The sequence below is a fragment of the Coregonus lavaretus genome, assembly GCF_964263955.1.
Source record: "Coregonus lavaretus genome assembly, chromosome: 3".
In the NCBI taxonomy this organism is placed as follows: Eukaryota; Metazoa; Chordata; class Actinopteri; order Salmoniformes; family Salmonidae; genus Coregonus; species Coregonus lavaretus.
The window spans coordinates 3,516,400-3,536,726 of record NC_139990.1 but is presented as its reverse complement, the minus strand read 5'-3'; the positions used below and the strand labels follow the sequence as shown (position 1 = coordinate 3,536,726).

Here is a 20,327-nt window from a genome sequence, read left to right as displayed (position 1 = left end):
TACTGGTTGGTAGGTGATCAAATACTTATGTCATGCAATATAATGCAAATTAATTACTTAAAAATCATACAATGTGATTTTCTGGATTTTTGTTTTAGATTCCGTCTCTCACAGTTAAAGTGTACCTATGAAAAAAATTACAGACCTCTACATGCTTTGTAAGTAGGAAAACCTGCAAAATCGGCAGTGTATCAAATACTTGTTCTCCCCACTGTATATATATAGTGTATGTCAAGCAGAGCTCACTGCTAAGAACAATCAGGGAGGGTCCCCACGGAAATGCTCAACGCTCATTTTCATAGCACGGGTTACATCCCAAATTGCACCCTATCCCCTATATAGTGCCCTACTTTTGACCAGGGCCCATAGGGTTCTAGTTGAGAGTAGTGCACTATGTAGGGAATAGGGTGCCATTCGGGGCGTACTTGGAGTGAAATACAGTGCCACACACAGACGATGTCCAGCGAAAGTCGGAGCGATTGCGCAGGCAGAAACCAAGGCCCCTCTGAGCCAAAACGGAACCTGCGGTTTAAAACTAGATGAGCATAACAGCTCCTCCACTGTCTGGCAAGGCAATGATGTCATGCTACTAAACTAACATGCATGCCAAAAGGTCAAAGAGCTCATGTTTACCCCAATGCAATTCTCTCACTCCAGTTCTTTCCTCCCAGTTCCCTACCCATAACAACAACTGATTTCGGTTCAGTTTCTCCCGACTCCAATTCAAACATCAGTCATAACAAACGCCACACCAAAGCTGACCCCAGACCAGTGGAGGAGGAATTAAGTAATTCCATCTCTGTACATGAGGTCCCTCTGTCTATGCCTGTGTCCCAAATGACACCCTATTCCCTTTATAATGCATTACTTTTGACCAGGGCCCATAGGGCTCCCACAGATGGGCCTCCCACAGATGGGCCTCCCACAGATGGGGCTCCCACAGATGGGGCTCCCACAGATGGGGCTCCGGTCAGAAGTAGTGCACAATAATAGGGTGCCATTTGTGACGTGTCCAATGTCTATCTCTCTGTTACACAGTGGCGCCCCCCAGTGTTAAAGAGGAGAAGGAGGGGGAGAAGCAGGAGAATGGTGGTGATGAGGTCTTGTTGAATGTGATCAGGCCAGATTACGAGCGCCTGCCTCCTCCGCCCCCCATGGAGCCCCTCTACCCCCTAGGGGAGGATGGCAAAGTACAAGGTACCCCATTTTTAAAAATACAATTATTTAATGAATAAATTAATCTAAACGAATCAATCAACCAGTGCAGCATGATTTATACTCCTATTGACTTCCAACTACATTTTGTTTCTGCAGCGGCGCCCTCTGAAGTTAATGAAGCACTTAAAGACTTTGGGTACAAGTCTTTCAGACCAGGGCAGGAACAGGCCATCATGAGGATTCTATCAGGTATGCAGGAAGAGGATAAACAGTGTTTCCTTTAGTACCTCAGTAAAGTGATATACAGTATATGACAAGATGTACAGCTCCTGTAAGTCGCTCTGGATAAGAGTGTCTGCTAAATGACTCAAATAAATGTAATGACTAAATGTAAATAGTTTTGTTTCCCGTATGTACAGTACCAGTCAAAAGACACCTACTCATTAAAGTTATTTTTTAAAAACTATTATTTACTATAGAATAATAGTGAAGACATCAAAACTATTAAATAACACATATGGAGTCATGTAGTAACCAAAAAAGTGTTAAACAAATAAATAAAAAAAATCTATATTTGAGATTCTTCAAATAGCCACCCTTTGCCTTTGTGATAGCTTTGCACACTCTTGGCATTCTTCACCTGGAATGCTTTTCCAACAGTCTTGAAGGAGTTCCCACATATGCTGAGCACTTGTTGGCTGATTTTCCTTCACTCTGCCGTACGGCTCATCCCAAACCATCTCAAATGGGTTGAGGTCGGGGGATTGTGGAGGCCAGGTCATCTGATGCAGCACTCCATCACTCTCCTTCTTGATAAAATAGCCCTTACACATCTTGGAGGTGTGTTGGGTCATTGTCCTGTTGAAAAAGAAATTATAGTCTCACTAAGCCCAAACCAGATGGGATGGCGTATCACTGCAGAATGCTGTGGTAGCCATGCTGGTTAAGGGTGCCTTGAATTCTAAATAAATCACAGACAGTGTCACCAGCAAAGCACCATCACACCACCTCCTCCATGCTTTACGGTGGGAACTACACATGCGGAGATCATCCATTCACCCACACAGCGTCTCACAAAGACACAGCGGTTGGAACCAAAAATCTCAAATTTGAACTCCAGACCAAAGGACACATTTCCACCGGTCTAATGTCCATTGCTCGTGTTGCTTGGCCCAAGCAGGTCTCTTCTTCTTATTGATGTCCTTTAGTAGTGGTTTCTTTGCAGCAATTCGACCATGAAGGCCTGATTCACACAGTCCCCTCTGAACAGTGGATGTTGAGATGTGTCTGTGACTTGAACTCTGTGAATCACTTATTTGGGCTGCAATTCCTGAGGCTGGTAACTCTAATGAACTTATCCTCTGCAGCAGAGGTACCGCTAGGTCTTCCATTCCTGTGGCGGTCCTTATGAGAGCCAGTTTCATCATAGCGCTTGATGGTTTTTGCGACCTTCATGTCTTAAAGTAATGATGGACTGTCGTTTCTCTTTGCTTATTTGAGCTGTTCTTGCCATAATATGGACTATGTCTTTTACCAAATAGGGCTATCTTCTGTGTACCCCCCTACCTTGTCACAACACAACTGATTGGCTCAAATGCATTAAGAAGGAAATAAATTCCACAAATAAACTTTTAAGAAGGAACACCTGTTAATTGAAATGCATTCCAGGTGACTACTTCATGAAGCTGGTTAAGAGAATGCCAAAAGTGTGCAAAGCTGTCATCAAGTCAAAGGTTGGCTATTTGAAGAATCTCAAATATAAAATATATTTTGATTTGTTCAACACTTTTTTTGGTTACTACATGATTCCATATGTGTTATCTCATAGTTTTGATGTCTTCACTATTATTTTACAATGTAAAAAATAGTAAAAATAAAGAAAAACCCTCGAATGAGTAGGTGTGTCCAAACTTTTGACTGGTAGTGTATATATATATTTTGTGTTTGTTACAAGCGGGGGGTTGGGAGCTGAACAAACAACACATTTACTTTGCATGATGGACAATAAAGTTATATTCTAATATTTTTCTGTTCTATTCTCTCCAGGTCTGTCCACGCTAGTGGTGCTCTCTACGGGCATGGGCAAGTCTCTGTGCTACCAGCTGCCTGCTTACCTCTATGCCCAGAGGTCCAACAGTATCACTCTGGTGGTGTCCCCACTGGTGTCTCTAATGGATGATCAGGTAACATATCTGTCCCCTAGTTATACAACACATTATATATACGGACACTGTCTTGTGAATGTCTCTATAAAGAAATCGTTGAATGAAATACTGACAGTAAATGATTTTGTCTCCCTAGCTTTCTGGACTCCCATCCAAACTGAAAGCAGCTGCCATTCACTCCAATATGTCTAAAAAACAGAGAGAGGTAGCCATTGAGAAGGTACTGTGATCCTCTTTCAATCTGCTTAGTTAAACTATGCTCTATCTAGGCTTAAACCTTAGCGTTTTTGCTTAATGTTTAACTGAATCGATCATTTCCGTTTCCTGCATTACACTTCTATATCAGTCAGTGATCTTTTTGTTATTCATAATGTGTGTGTGCGTGACCTCCACGTGTACATACAGTGGGGAAAAAAAGTATTTAGTCAGCCACCAATTGTGCAAGTTCTCCCACTTAAAAAGATGAGAGAGGCCTGTAATTTTCATCATAGGTACACGTCAACTATGACAGACGAAATGAGGAAAAAAAATCCAGAAAATCACATTGTAGGATTTTTTATGAATTTAATTGCAAATGATGGTGGAAAATAAGTATTTGGTCAATAACAAAAGTTTCTCAATACTTTGTTATATACCCTTTGTTGGCAATGACACAGGTCAAACGTTTTCTGTAAGTCTTCACAAGGTTTTCACACACTGTTGCTGGTATTTTGGCCCATTCCTCCATGTAGATCTCCTCTAGAGCAGTGATGTTTTGGGGCGGTCGCTGGGCAACACGGACTTTCAACTGCCTCCAAAGATTTTCTATGGGGTTGAGATCTGGAGACTGGCAAGGCCACTCTAGGACCTTGAAATGCTTCTTACGAAGCCACTCCTTCGTTGCCCGGGCGATGTGTTTGGGATCATTGTCATGCTGAAAGACCCAGCCACGTTTCATCTTCAATGCCCTTGCTGATGGAAGGAGGTTTTCACTCAAAATCTCACGATACATGGCCCCATTCATTCTTTCCTTTACACGGATCAGTCGTCCTGGTCCCTTTGCAGAAAAACATCCCTAAAGCATGATGTTTCCACCCCCATGCTTCACAGTAGGTATGGTGTTCTTTGGATGCAACTCAACATTCTTTGTCCTCCAAACACGACGAGTTGAGTTTTTACCAAAAAGTTATATTTTGGTTTCATCTGACCATATGACATTCTCCCAATCCTCTTCTTGATCATCCAAATGCACTCTAGCAAACTTCAGACGGGCCTGGACATGTACTGGCTTAAGCAGGCGAACATGTCTGGCACTGCAGGATTTGAGTCCCTGGCGGCGTAGTGTGTTACTGATGGTAGGCTTTGTTAATTTGGTCCCAGCTCTCTGCAGGTCATTCACTAGGTGCCCCCGTGTGGTTCTGGGATTTTTGCTCACCGTTCTTGTGATCATTTTGACCCCACGGGGTGAGATCTTGCGTGAAGCCCCAGATCGAGGGAGATTATCAGTGGTCTTGTATATCTTCCATTTCCTAATAATTGCTCCCACAGTTGATTTCTTCAAACCAAGCTGCTTACCTATTGCAGATGCAGTCTTCCCAGCCTGGTGCAGGTCTACAATTTTGTTTCTGGTGTCCTTTGACAGCTCTTTGGTCTTGGCCATAGTGGAGTTTGGAGTGAGACTTTTTGAGGTTGTGGACAGGTGTCTTTTATACTGATAACAAGTTCAAACAGGTGCCATTAATACAGGTAAAGAGTGGAGGACAGAGGAGCCTCTTAAAGAAGAAGTTACAGGTCTGTGAGAGCCAGAAATGTTGCTTGTTTGTAGGTGACCAAATACTTATTTTCCACCATAATTTGCAAATAAATTCATAAAAAATCCTACAATGTGATTTTCTGGAAAAAAAATTCTCAATTTGTCTGTCATAGTTGACGTGTACCTATGATCAAAATTACAGGCCTCTCTCATCTTTTTAAGTGGGAGAACTTGCACAATTGGTGGCTGACTAAATACTTTTTTCCCCCACTGTATGTATGTATGTATTGTGTGATGCCGTGAAGATACCACTACAAAGATGTCAGTCAAATTTACATTGATGTACATTGATTTTATTTAACTTAATACATAGATAATATTACCACCCTGTTGGAGTAGAGCTGATATTTGAGCTATTTGACATGTGACATACAGTATGTTTCAGGCTAGGAATTGAATATGAACCATATTTAACTTATCAAAATATGTAATCTTTTACTGTGACCTGGCCTGGGATATATACAGATTCTTTATTATGTTTTAGGAGTTTTTTTATGTACATTTTATTTGGTGTCTCGGTCAGATGGTAACTATAAGCCTCCTGTAGCTCAGTTGGTAGAGCATGGCGCTTGCAACGCCAGGGTTGTGGGTTCGTTTCCCACGGGGGACCAGTATGGAAAATGTATGCACTCACTAACTAACTAACTAACTGTAAGTCGCTCTGGATAAGAGCGTCTGCTAAATGACTAAAATGTCAAAATGTTGATGTCTTATCTATGGTGATCTGCATGACAAAGTTTTCTGATTCTATATCTTTCAATGCTTTATGTGCATCTCTCTGTGTGTGTTTCCTCCAGGTCAAGGCAGGTGAGGTCCATGTCCTGCTCCTGTCCCCTGAGGCGTTGGTAGGTGGAGGTCACTCTGGCTCTGGCTGTCTTCCCCCAGCTGACCAGCTCCCCCCGGTGGCCTTCGCCTGTATCGACGAGGCCCACTGTGTCTCAGAGTGGTCACACAACTTCAGGCCCTGCTACCTGCGTCTCTGCAAGGTGAGCTCTGGTGACCACTATATATGGCCTAACCCACCATTTGGGGGACACTTTATTACAAGGGGGAGTTTTTCCACAGCACTTGCATCTTTAGAATGAGCCTGTCTCTCACCATGGCTAACCCATGCATGCCATTGTGCCCCTCAGAGTGGAAGTGCCCCGTAAGTCTCTTTGACCGACTGGGTTTTAATCTGGGTTGTCTGTGCACCACAAGACTGTGTTAGCTTGCTGAACTAAATACCTAAAGTGCCTTGCAAAAGTATTCAGCCCCCTTGGCGTTTTTCCTATTTTGTTGCATTACAACCTGTAATTTAAATGGATTTTTATTTGGATTTCATGTAATGGACATGCACAAAATAGTCCAAATTGGTGAAATGAAAAAAAATAACTTGTTTCAAAAAATTCTAACAAATAAATAATGGAAAAGTGGTGCGTGCATATGTGTTCACCCCCTTTGCTATGAAGCCTCTAAATAAGATCTGGTGCAACCAATTACCTTCAGAAGTCACATAATTAGTATTATAAAGTCCACCTGTGTGCATTCTAAGTGTCACATGATCTCAGTATATATACACCTGTTCTGAAAGGCCCCTGAGTCTGCATCACCACTAAGCAAGGGGCACCACCAAGCAAGCGGCACAATGAAGACCAAGGAGCTCTCCAAACAGGTCAGGGACAAAGTTGTGGAGAAGTACAGATCAGGGTTGGGTTATAAAAAAATATCTGAAACTTTGAACATCCCACAGAGCACCATTAAATCCATTATAAAAAAATGGAAAGAATATGGCACCACAACAAACCTGCCAAGAGTGGGCCGCCCACAAAAACTCACGGACTAGGCAAGGAGGGCATTAATCAGAGAGGCAACAAAGAGACCAAAGATAACCCTGAAGAAGCTGCAAAGCTCCACAGTGGAGATTGGAGTATCTGTCTATAGGACCACTTTAAGCCGTACACTCCACAGAGCTGGGCTTTACGGAAGAGTGGCCAGAAAAAAGCCATTGCTTAAAGAAAAAAATAAGCAAACACGTTTGGTGTTCTCCAAAAGCCATGTGGGAGACTCCCCAAACATATGGAAGAAGGTACTCTGGTCACATGAGACACAAATTGAGCTTTTTGGCCATCAAGGAAAACGCTATGTCTGGCGCAAACCCAACACCTCTCATCACTCTGAGAACACCATCCCCACAGTGAAGCATGGTGGTGGCAGCATCATGCTGTGGGGATGTTTTTCATCGGCAGGGACTGGGAAACTGGTCAGAATTGAAGGAATGATGGATGGCGCTAAATACAGTCGTGGTCAAAATTTTGAGAATTACACAAATATTAATTTTCACAAAGTCTGCTGCCTCAGTTTTTATGATGGCAATTTGCATATACTCCAGAATGTTATGAAGAGTGATCAGATGAATTGCAAAGTCCCTCTTTGCCATGAAAATGAACATTTCCACTGCATTTCAGCCCTGCCACAAAAGGACCAGCTGACATCATGTCAGTGATTCTCTCATTAACACAGGTGAGAGTGTTGATGAGGACAAGAATGGAGATCACTCTGTCATGCTGATTGAGTTAGAATAACAGACTGGAAGCTTTAAAAGGAGGGTGGTGCTTGAAATCATTGTTCTTCTTCTGTTAACCATGGTTACCTGCAAGGAAACACATACCGTCATCATTGCTTTGCACAAAAAGGGCTTCACAGGCAAGGATATTGCTGCTAGTAAGATTGCATCTAAATCAACCATTTATCAGATAGTCAAGAACTTCAAGGAGAGAGGTTCAATTGTTGTGAAGAAGGCTTCAGGGCGCCCAAGAAAGTCCTGCAAGCGCCATGAACGTCTCCTAAAGTTGATTCAGCTGCGGGATCGGGGCACCACCAGTGCAGAGCTTGCTCAGGAATGGCAGCAGGCAGGTGTGAGTGCATCTGCACGCACAGTGGAGGATGGCCTGGTGTCAAGAAGGGCAGCGAGGAAGACACTTCTCTCCATTAAAAACATCAGGGACAGACTGATATTCTGCAAAAGGTACAGGGATTGGACTGCTGAGGACTGGGGTAAAGTCATTTTCTCTGATGAATCTCCTTTCCGATTGTTTGGGGCATCTGGAAAAAAGCTTGTCCGGAGAAGACAAGGTGAGCGCTACCATCAGTCCTGTGTCATGCCAACAGTAAAGCATCCTGAGACCATTCATGTGTGGGGTTGCTTTTCAGCCAAGGGAGTGGGCTCACTCACAATTTTGCCTAAGAACACAGCCATGAATAAAGAATGGTACCAACACATCCTCCGAGAGCAACTTCTCCCAACCATCCAAGAACAGTTTGGTGACGACCAATGCCTTTTCCAGCATGATGGAGCACCTTGCCAGAAGGCAAAAGTGATAACTAAGTGGCTCGGGGACAAAACATTGACATTTTGAGTCCATGGCTAGGAAACTCCCCAGACCTTAATCCTATTTGAGAACTTGTGGTCAATCCTCAAGAGGCGGATGGACAAACACAAATTCGGACAAACTCCAAGCATTGATTATGCAGGAATGGGCTGCCATCAGTCAGGATGTGGCCCAGAAGTTAATTGACAGCATGCCAGGGTGGATTGCAGAGGTCTTGAAAAAGAAGGGTCAACACTGCAAATATTGACCCTTTGCGTAAACTTAATGTAATTGTCAATAAAAGCCTTTGACACTTATGGGATGCTTGTAATTATACTTCAGTTTGTTTCACAAAAAAAAATATTTTGCATCGTCAAAGTGGTAGGCATGTTGTGTAAGTCAAATGATACAACCCCCCCCCCAAAAAAATCCATTTTAATTCCAGGTTGTAAGGCAACAAAATAGGAAAAATGCCAAGGGGGGTGAATAGTTTTGCAAGCCACTCTAGATCTTCAGGTCTTAGGCAAGTTTACTCATCACACGACCATCGTTCACCAAACCACCTCCGTTCCATCTCCTAGGTGTTGAGGGACCGTCTGGGCGTGCGTTGCCTGCTGGGTCTGACGGCCACCGCCACCCTGTCCACAGCCCTGAACATCGCTCAACACCTGGGCATTACTGACCAGGACGGTGTTGCTGTCCGCTCAACCGCCGTGCCTGACAACCTGCAGCTGTCTGTCTCCATGGACCGAGACAAGGACCAGGTAGGATGCATACCAACCACACACACAAACAATTTAATCCTTTTTCATTGTGCCAGGAAAAGCCTAATCAAGCTTTGCTAAAGTATTTGAAAGAAAACAAATAGTATTTGAACCCAGGTCTGACGCTGTGTGTCCTGTCCCCTGTCCAGGCCCTGGTGTGTCTGCTGAAGGGAGAGCGGTTTGGGTCTTTGGAGTCCGTCATTGTTTACTGCACCAGGAGAGAGGAGACGTCCCGTATATCTGCCCTGCTCAGGACCTGCCTGCAGGGGGTGCTGTTGAAGGAGTCTAACAAAAGCGCTTGTCAGGAGGCAGACGACAACCCTGTAGGGAAGAAGAAGAAAGCTTTGGGTACCTGTCTGTCTGGGTTTGGCTGGAGCTGGGTTGATTTGGATGTTACATTCATATATATTATATTGGGATGATGATATTCACAGAAGTCTAGGTAAAGGGCCGAATCTTGTCTTGAATCATACCTTGATGACAATAGGGGATCAGGAATTTTGGAAAATTGACATTTTGCGTTGCTCTGGTGCCGTAGTCAAAAAGTGTCATCAAAGTGCTAGGATCAGTTTTCCCTTTTTTTTAGATCCTATTGAATCAGATTATATAGATATGCTTGATCAGCATTGTTACTCTGACACTTGATACATAAGGCCCCTGATCCTAGATTAGCACTGCTACTCTGAGAAGCTTCGTGAATACGGGCCCAGACCTCTCTCTGCTGTGCGCCCTCAGCCAGGAAGAAGATCCGTAAGCCTCTGAAGTGGATGGCTGAGTCCTACCACGCCGGCATGTCGTCTTCTGAGCGTCGTCGCGTCCAGAACAACTTCATGTGTGGCGAGCTGCGCGTTGTGGTCGCCACGGTAGCCTTCGGTATGGGCCTGGACAAGTCGGACGTGCGCGGCATCGTGCACTACAACATGCCCAAGAGCTTCGAGAGCTACGTGCAGGAGATCGGGAGGGCGGGGAGAGATGGGGTACCGGCCCACTGTCATCTCTTCCTGGATCCTGAGGTAAGGCTCTCGCACTCTCTCGCTCTTTCTCTTTCTCTCTCCTTTTTTCAGTCGTTATTTATTTGATACTTTTTAATTTACTTTTCATCCCAATTCAAATGTTTTGATGACAACGTCTAGTAAGTAATAGTTAAGTGATGAATTGATACTTGGTGAGTAGTGTACAGTGTCTGTGCAACAATACTTTAGTTCGAATTATTAGGTTAATCGCACATATATCTATCTATCATATGTCTTGGCGCTCTATTGAATGATATGTAGTGAGAGAGTTCAGTCTCCCGAGTGGTGCAGTGGTCTAAGGCACTGCATCGCAGTGCTAGCTGTGCCACTAGAGATCCTGGTTTGAATCCAGGCTCTGTCGTAGCCGGCCGCGACCGGGAGACCCATGGGGCGGCGCACAATTGGCCCAGCGTCGTCCAGGGTAGGAGAGGGAATGGCCGGCAGGGATGTAGCTCAGTTGGTAGAGCATGGTGTTTGCAACGCCAGGGTTGTGGGTTCGATTCCCACAGGGGGCCAGTATGAAAAGTAAAAAAGTCACTCTGGATAAGAGCGTCTGCTAAATGACTAAAATGTAAATGTAATATGTATGCTCATTATGTTGAGTAATCCTACGTTCTTGCCTGGTGTTGTTGTAGGGAGGGGACCTGCATGAGTTGCGGAAGCACATCTATGCGGACACGGTGGACCACTACACTGTGAAGAAGCTGGTGCAGAAGGTGTTTCCTCCCTGCAAGTGCAGACAGATCCACCAGAAACAGCAGGACCTAGCCAGGGTAATGTTGGTATACTTACATATTCAACTTTTTCTTCCCTTCTCTCTGTCTGCAATGTGAACCTCAATTAAGGTTTAGGATTAACAGTTGTTTTATCAAGATGTATCAGGCACAAACCAAACAGTATTATTTTTTTTCATTGAAAACATAATCTAATTATTCTAACCATATCTTAGGCTCAGGAGGAGGTTGATGACTCCGAGATGATTGAACTGATGGACACCTGTGGTGAGATACCAGCTGAAACACCGGAACACATAACGGAGACTGGTCAGAACACCCCCGTCGAGCAGTTGGAACAGGCCAGAATCCCTACCGTGGACAAGGATGTACCAACTCTTCAACCACTGGACGGGGAGCAGAAACACCCACCAGAGTCAAGTGTTCCGTTTCCCCAGAGAGTGGATGGCAAACATGAAGAGGAGGAGCAGACAGGGGGAGGTGATGATTGGCCCACGACTAGGGTGTGTCACACCCATGAGAGGGCCATCCCAATGCAGGACACTGTGGAAGCCCTGGACATCACTGAGGAAGGTAGGTACCTCACTATACCCAACACAGGGCAGGTTAAATATTTTGTCTGTTTAAGTAAAACAAACGGATAGTTTATTCAAGGATCAGAAAACAGTAAATATGTAATTAGAATGAGATTCCACTTTTAATTCAGCTTTTTCTGTCAAGACCAGTGACTCTCCACCGCCTTTTCTTCAGACATCAGAGTAATCTTTTCTATACTTTCCAGACTGTATTTACAATATCATTTGAATCATTTGAAGTCTATCTCTGTGTCTGTCAGGTTTAGAGACTCTGCTGTGCTATCTGGAGCTGCACCCTCAGCAGTGGGTAGAGCTGCTCCACCCCACCCTCTCCGCCTGTAAGCTGGTCTGTTACAACGGCCCGCATCAACTCCGCAAACTCACCAAGATGTAGGACAACATCACAAAACCAGGGTCATGTTCACTAGTGCACAATGTAGCAAAACCGTGTTTAAATGGTGTGCAACAGACAAAAAAAAACAGTGTGCGTTTCTTATTCAACAAGTTCTGCAAAGTCATTCCCCACACCTGGCCAGTCTGTTACAGTAGACTGTTTAGCTGTACCAAACAAAGTCCTGTTCGCTAGGTTGTGTTTGTATATGTACAGTTGAAGTCGTAAGTTTACATGCACTTAGGTTGGAGTCATTAAAACTCGTTTTTCAACCACTCCACAAATTCCTTGTTAACAAACTATAGTTTTGGCAAGTCGGTTAGGACATCTACTTTGTGCATGACACAAGTAATTTTTCCAACAATTGTTTACAGACAGATTATTTCACTTATAACTCACTGTATCACAATTCCAGTGGGTCAGAAGTTTTTCCAAATGCCTGAAGGTACCACGTTCATCTGTACAAACAATAGTACGCAAGTATAAACACCATGGGACCACGCAGCCGTCAATACCGCTCAGGAAGGAGACACATTCTGTCTCCTAGAGATTAACATACTTTGGTGCGAAAAGTGCAAATCAATCCCAGAACAACAGCAATGGACCTTGTGAAGAGGCTGGAGGAAACAGGTACAAAAGTATCTATATTCACAGTAAAACTAGTCCTATATCGACATAACCTGAAAGGCTGCTCAGCAAGGAAGAAGCAACTGCTCCAAAACCGCCATAAAAAAAGCCAGACTACGGTTTGCAACTGCACATGGGGACAAAGATCGTACTTTTTGGAGAAATGTCCTCTGGTCTGATGAAACAAAAGTAGAACTGTTTGGCCATAATGACCATCGTTATGTTTGGAGGAAAAAGGGGGTAGCTTGCAAGCCGAAGAACACGATCCCAACCGTGAAGCACGGGGGTGGCAGCATCATGCTGTGGGGGTGCTTTGCTGCAGGAGGGACTGGTGCACTTCACAAAATAGATGGCATCATGAGGAAGGAAAATTGTGGATAGATTGAAGCAACATCTCAAGACATCAGTCAGGAAGTTAAAGCTTGGTCGCAAATGGTCTTCCAAATGGACAATGACCCCAAGCATACTTCCAAAGTTGTGGCAAAATGGCTTAAGGACAGCAAAGTCAAGGTATTGAGTGGCCATCACAAAGCCCTGACCTCAATCCTATAGAAAATGTGTGGGCAGAACTGAAAAAGCGTGTGCGAGCAAGGATGCCTACAAACCTGACTCAGTTACACTAGCTCTGTCAGGAGGAATGGGCCAAAATTCACCCAACTTATTGTGGGAAGCTTGTGGAAGGCTACCCGAAACGTTTGACCCAAGTTAAACAATTTAAATTCAATGCTACCAAATAATTGAGTGTATGTAAACTTCTGACCCACTGGGAATGTGATGAAAGAAATAAAAGCTGAAATAAATAATTCTCTCTACTATTATTCTGACATTTCACATTCTTAAAATAAGGTGATGATCCTAATTGACCTAAAACAGGGAATTTTTACTAGGATTAAATGTCAGGAATTGTGAAAAACTGAGTTTAAATGTATTTGGCTAACGTGTATGTAAACATCCGACTTCAACTGTAGGTGTGTATTTCATACTCGTGATGTTATTTTGGTCCAAAAAGGCAGCAGGACATTTGCCATGTGAATGGTTTGGTGTTTTCGTGTACAGGCAATGGATGACTAATGTGGATGACTAAAGGTGCTTAAACTGTTTTGGTGTGTGCCGTCTGATTGGCAGCTGCCCACCTGTTGCCGTGGTGTTGGCCCGGAAACGGATGGCAGGGGAGCGAGTGGAGACCTGTGATTCGCTGGACTTTGATGTGGTGGAGGTGGCAGACACTATGGGTTGGCAGCTGGGTCTGGTGAAGAGAGGCCTCCGACAACTACAGTGGGCCACAAACAGAGGTGTGTGTGTGTGTGTGTGTGTGTGTGTGAGCGAGCATAGTCAAAAGATGGGTATGATTACAAATATAATATTGGATCACACAGAATTGAAAGTGTCTGTGTGAGTGTGTTACATTTGGATAAAAGAGACTAATAATGATACATTTCTTATCTCGATATCATACATCTCCTGTCTTCTCCAGGAGTCTTGGTGGAGTTCTCCAACCTGTCCTTCATATATTTCCTGTTTTCTCCAGGAGTCTTGGTGGAGTTCTCCAACCTGTCCTTCTACTTCCGTTCCTATGGTGACTTGACCCCAGATGAGATGGACCGGGTGTGTGAGTTCCTCCATGACAGGGTGGTGGCCCAGGAGAGGACCAAGCTGTACCAGCTCAAAGCCTGCTTCAAGGCCTTCCGCAGGTCAGCACCGACCTACACTACACCACTATTCAGAACTCATACCAACACTAGGTTACACTCCAACAGTATTATAGCAACTCATTGGACCATAGACGAAAGTCCTGGTTACCAGAGTTACCATGGCCTAGGAGGTTATTATTGGAGCTGTTAACCCAATGGTGCTTTGAGGATGTTTGAAGATGAGTTTCTAGATGAGTTTATGCTACTGTACATCTTTCAGGTGACGTTTATTACTCTGTACGTAGAACGGTCTCTGTCTGCATTGAGTTCTGTTTTTGATAAGGGCCACACTGTATGTCTCTCTGCAGCGTCGCATACAAGAGCTGCAGTTTCTGCACGGACGAGCTGGACGAGAGCCGAAGCCTGAAGCTGAAAGGGCTTCTGGGGGATTACTTTGACAAGAGGAGAGAACTGGACCTGAGCAGGAAGTTCCAGGAGGAGAAGGATGGAGGGGACGAGGAGGTGTTGATGAAATGCAAGGTTTGTGTCTCCTAAGATTCCCTGATGGTTTTTACCAAGTGTAAGTGAAGCTATTGCCTTTATCTAATTCTAAATGTAATAAAGTACCCTTATGATGAATTACCTAATAGAGCAGAATCTGGTAAAACAGGACTTTCCCATTTAGAAGAACATAGTGAGTTTACAATATTTCCACACTTTATATTTTATATCCTCTAAGTTTATACTATTTTTTTATGTGAAATTGTTCTGTTTTTACTCTGTGGATTATGTGTAAATTATTTTGTCTAAATTCTGTCTGTATATTCTGTTTGTTGTCAGCACTGTTTCACCAGGTCAAACTCCTGCCTAGTAAATGTACTTCGCCAATGAAGGTGATTTGTGATTCTGATGGGTTTGTGTTTGTCTTCAGATGAAGGACTGGGAGGGTCAGATCAGAGCAGATATTCAGAGTTTCCTGGGCAACCGCAGTGACGAGAAGTTCTCTGGCAGAGCCATCGCCAGAATATTCTATGGAATTGGTGAGTTTTCCCATTTTTGAGAACACCTAGAACTGCTTCAGGGTGTTATGGTACAGTATGTTGGATCCTTGTCTCTAGCGGGGTGGCTTATTTAGTGCCATGTGTTTGAACTGTATGGGCGCAGTCGTGCCGTTTTTAATGCAGTCCACTGCACCCTGCAGACATTGCATACATTGTGGGAGGCTCAATCATTAGTGTTTTTGCGTGACCCACACAAACTTGGCCAAAGACGTGACTGAAACAGGAACCAACGTTTTGGCCATGATCCATAGCTACGCTGCGATAGTGCGGGCCTAAGACTATACAATGTGATATTTCAGATCTCTCTCTAACCTATTGATTGTTTTCAGTGTGTGATACAGGAGGGGGGAGGGGGGGGTAGATAAAAGTTTATTTAGAAAAACCTATAAACAATGGCAGCTATGTTGACACTGCCAAGTTGAAATAAGACTTGATTTTGGAAAGGCACTACAGTGTCCGTCTGCTTTAGTAAGTCCACTGGAACACCCTCTATAGTGTTAGTACGTCAACTGGAACACCCTCTATAGTGTTAGTACGTAAACTGGAACACCCTCTGTAGTGTTAGTACGTCAACTGGAACACCCGCTATAGTGTTAGTACGTCAACTGGAACACCCTCTGTAGTGTTAGTACGTCAACTGGAACACCCTCTGTAGTGTTAGTACATAAACTGGAACACCCTCTGTAGTGTTAGTACGTCAACTGGAACACCCTCTATAGTGTTAGTACGTCAACTGGAACACCCTCTATAGTGTTAGTACGTCAACTGGAACACCCTCTATAGTGTTAGTACGTCAACTGGAACACCCTCTGTAGTGTTAGTATGTCAACTGGAACACCCTCTATAGTGTTAGTACGTCAACTGGAACACCCTCTGTAGTGTTAGTACGTCAACTGGAACACCCTCTATAGTGTTAGTACGTCAACTGGAACACCCTCTATAGTGTTAGTACGTCAACTGGAACACCCTCAGTAGTGTTAGTACGTCAACTGGAACACCCTCTATAGTGTTAGTACGTCAACTGGAACACCCTCTGTAGTGTTAGTACGTCAACTGGAACACCCTCTATAGTGTTAGTACGTCAACTGGAACACCCTCTATAGTGTTAGTACGTCAACTGGAACACCCTCTATAGTGTTAGTACGTCATCTGGAACACCCTCTATAGTGTTAGTACATCAACTGGAACACCCTCTATAGTGTTAGTACGTCAACTGGAACACCCTCTATAGTGTTAGTAAGTCATCTGGAACACCCTCTATATTTTGTTTCCAGGAAGTCCATGTTACCCAGCTCAGACCTTCGGCAGAGACCAGAGATACTGGAGAAAATACATCCAGTTTGATTTCAATGAAATCATCCGCCTTGCTATTCAGGAGATAATTCGATTCAAGTGATCAAATACTTACTCTATCTAAATTTGTTATAAATAATGTAGTAAAAAATAAATAAAAAAATACATTCTTACCTCATCAACATGCAATAATATATATATATATATATAATTACATGTTGATTATTGCATTATCAAGCTGTGGAAGTAGAAAGTTGCCAGACAAAGACCGTTGCAATAACCCATGTTTTTGATTTAATCTAGTAAGAAATAAATAAATGACTGTTTTATGGTATGGCTTCTGTATTTTATGTTTGTTTGGTGTACTGTACATTTCATGTAATGTTGTTTTGTATGCCCATTTAATAAAATTATTTTTGTATGACATGTAAGGGTGAGTGCTTGATGTTATTGACACTTGTGTATGCTCAGAACACCTTGGTTTCAGTCAAAGGTTGACTGAGTTTTACAATATGGGTCAAGTGCATTGCATTATTGTAGTAGCTATGTAATACATGAACTCATGCTTAGAGTCCCAGGTGTAGCAGGGAACAGTAGGTTAATCCTTCCTTGTTTCCTGATAGGAGTCCAACCTCATTGGCTAATGCCCTGAGGAGAAAAACACATTTCAGGAAATACAGTGAGCTCCAAAAGTATTGGTACAGTTCATTTTGTTTTTGTTTTTTGGCTCTGTACTCCAGCACTTTGGACTTGATGATGATGATACAGTGACTATGAAGTTAAATACTGTCAGCTTTAATTTGAGGTTTTTTTTCATCTATATCGGGGGAACTGTTTAGAAATTACAGCACTTTTTGTACGTAGTCCCCGTCCCATTGGAGTCACTGTTATTATGAATAGAATGTTTCTAAACACTTCTACATTTAATGTGGATGCTACGGATAATCGCACTTCTACATTAATGTGGATGTTACGGATAATCTTGAATAAATCGTGAATAATTATGAATGAGAAAGTTAGACACACAAATATTATTAGAGAGCTAAAACAACAACAAAAAATGGCACTGTCCCAATACTTTTGGAGCTCGCTGTAGATGGCTGGAATGAGGAAGTAAAAAATGTGAACATGCAAAAGAGACTCTCCCATTGTATCACCGTTGGTTTATATGTATTCAAGATAACTCTTTAGTTTAGTTTAAATGTATTTAAGATGACTCTAGTTTATATGTATTCAAGATTACTCTTTGGTTTTGAAATATCTGTGCTTGGAATTTCTTGAGTAAGCAGGTCTATCTTGATAATCTATTGAAAATACACTGTTTCGTCTTTTATGGAAATATAAAATAAATGTGTAAGTAAAAAGAAAGTCTAACAATGTTCTCAGATATAGACCTGAACTCAACTGACGATTTAACTCAGGGCCTGGGTCACATGGTATTCCAGTATTGCACCTTTGTTGCTGCAGACTGGTGCAGTATGTGTTCAACTTTTATGATGGAATAATGCCACGGTTACCTACAGTGAGTGACCTAATCCATGAAACACATTGTAAACACTTCAACTTAGGAAGTTGTGAAAAATGTATTGTGAGGTTTACAGTACCTTGACGAACCCTGTTGCAGTTAGAGGATCTGTGTTGGTCATGTGTCTTCTGACCCTACAAGAGTAGTTTCACTTTGCTTTAAGTAGCAGATAGATAGTATTACTTTTTTTGTCTGTAAGTGGTGGTGGTGACCACAAAGTGAGGACAACGTCGGATGAAATGACTGCACTGCAGGCTAACTATCAGTTACATTTTGGTCATTTAGCAGACGCTCTAATCCAGAGCGATTTACAGGAGCAATTAGTGTTAAGATTAGTTCAGAACAACCTCTACATCACTGTAATGTAACTACTGCTGACTTAGGTTTCTGCCAACTTAGGTAACACAGTGTTGAAGAAAGAGTTCTGCATAGGTAATGAGAACATCTAGTAGTATCATCACTGGACTACCACACTATTATATGGAGATATCATTTAAAAACATGTATGTATGTACAGTTTAAGTCGGAAGTTTACATACACCTTAGCCAAATACATTTAAACTCAGTTTTTCACAATTCCTGACATTTAATCCTAGTACAAATTCCCTGTCTTAGGTCAGTTAGGATCACCACTTTATTTTAAGAATGTGAAATGTCAGAATAATAGTAGAGATAATTATTTATTTCAGCTTTTATTTATTTCATCACATTCCCAGTGGGTCAGAAGTTTACATACACTCAATTAGTATTTGGTAGCATTGCCTTTTAAATAGTTTAACTTGGGTCAAATGTTTCGGGTAGCCTTCCACAAGCTTCCCACAATAAGTTGGGTGAATTTTGGCCCATTCCTCCTGACAGAGCTGGTGTAACTGAGTCAGGTTTGTAGGTCTCCTTGCTCGCACACGTTTTTTCAGTTCTGCCCACAAATGTTCTATAGGATTGAGGTCAGGGCTTTGTGATGGCTACTCCAATACCTTGACTTTGTTGTCCTTAAGCCATTTTGCCACAACTTTGGAAGTATGCTTGGGGTTAATGTCCATTTGGAAGTCCCATTTGTGACCAAGCTTTAACTTCCTGACTGATGTCTTGAGATGTTGCTTCAATATATCCACATAATTTTCCTTCCTCATGATGCCATCTATTTTGTGAAGTGCACCAGTCCCTCCTGCAGCAAAGCACCCCCACAGCATGATGCGTCATAGTACGTCAACTGGAACACCCTCTATAGTGTTAGTACGTCAACTGGAACACCCTCTATAGTGTTAGTACGTCAACTGGAACACCCTCTATAGTGTTAGTACGTCAACTGGAACACCCTCTGTAGTGTTAGTACGTCAACTGGAACACCCTCTATAGTGTTAGTAAGTCAACTGGAACACCCTCTATAGTGTTAGTACGTCAACTGGAACACCCTCTATAGTGTTAGTACGTCAACTGGAATACCCTCTATAGTGTTAGTACGTCATCTGGAACACCCTCTATAGTGTTAGTACGTCAACTGGAACACCCTCTATAGTGTTAGTACGTCAACTGGAACACCCTCTATAGTGTTAGTAAGTCATCTGGAACACCCTCTATATTTTGTTTCCAGGAAGTCCATGTTACCCAGCTCAGACCTTCGGCAGAGACCAGAGATACTGGAGAAAATACATCCAGTTTGATTTCAATGAAATCATCCGCTTTGCTATTCAGGAGATAATTCGATTCAAGTGATCAAATACTTACTCTATCTAAATTTGTTATAAATAATGTAGTAAAAAAAATATAAAAAAATACATTCTTACCTCATCAACATGCAATAATAAATATATATATATATATATATATATTATTACATGTTGATTATTGCATTATGGAAGTAGAAAGTTGCCAGACAAAGACCGTTGCAATAACCCATGTTTTTGATTTAATCTAGTAAGAAATAAATAAATGACTGTTTTATGGTATGGCTTCTGTATTTTATGTTTGTTTGGTGTACTGTACATTTCATGTAATGTTGTTTTGTATGCCCATTTAATAAAATTATTTTTGTATGACATGTAAGGGTGAGTGCTTGATGTTATTGACACTTGTGTATGCTCAGAACACCTTGGTTTCAGTCAAAGGTTGACTGAGTTTTACAATATGGGTCAAGTGCATTGCATTATTGTAGTAGCTATGTAATACATGAACTCATGCTTAGAGTCCCAGGTGTAGCAGGGAACAGTAGGTTAATCCTTCCTTGTTTCCTGATAGGAGTCCAACCTCA

General features: G+C 42.5%; 1 protein-coding gene across 1 annotated transcript in view; it reads left to right on the top strand.

Annotated features, from left to right (window-relative positions):
• LOC311116932 (ATP-dependent DNA helicase Q4-like) overlaps positions 1-19,792 on the top strand; it is a gene marked incomplete at both ends in the record, with an annotated part of 28,172 nt that extends 8,380 nt beyond the window's left edge. Inside the window, 16 exons of the mRNA XM_084157466.1 lie at positions 1,039-1,197; positions 1,315-1,407; positions 3,205-3,341; positions 3,460-3,543; positions 5,913-6,101; positions 9,047-9,229; positions 9,379-9,577; positions 9,965-10,242; positions 10,878-11,015; positions 11,192-11,549; positions 11,812-11,941; positions 13,695-13,861; positions 14,098-14,260; positions 14,569-14,740; positions 15,132-15,240; positions 19,671-19,792. Coding sequence (XP_084013592.1) covers positions 1,039-1,197; positions 1,315-1,407; positions 3,205-3,341; positions 3,460-3,543; positions 5,913-6,101; positions 9,047-9,229; positions 9,379-9,577; positions 9,965-10,242; positions 10,878-11,015; positions 11,192-11,549; positions 11,812-11,941; positions 13,695-13,861; positions 14,098-14,260; positions 14,569-14,740; positions 15,132-15,240; positions 19,671-19,792 — 2,681 coding nt within the window. The remainder of the gene's footprint in view (positions 1-1,038; positions 1,198-1,314; positions 1,408-3,204; positions 3,342-3,459; positions 3,544-5,912; positions 6,102-9,046; positions 9,230-9,378; positions 9,578-9,964; positions 10,243-10,877; positions 11,016-11,191; positions 11,550-11,811; positions 11,942-13,694; positions 13,862-14,097; positions 14,261-14,568; positions 14,741-15,131; positions 15,241-19,670) is intronic.
• Between the last annotated feature and the right edge of the window lie 535 nt (positions 19,793-20,327).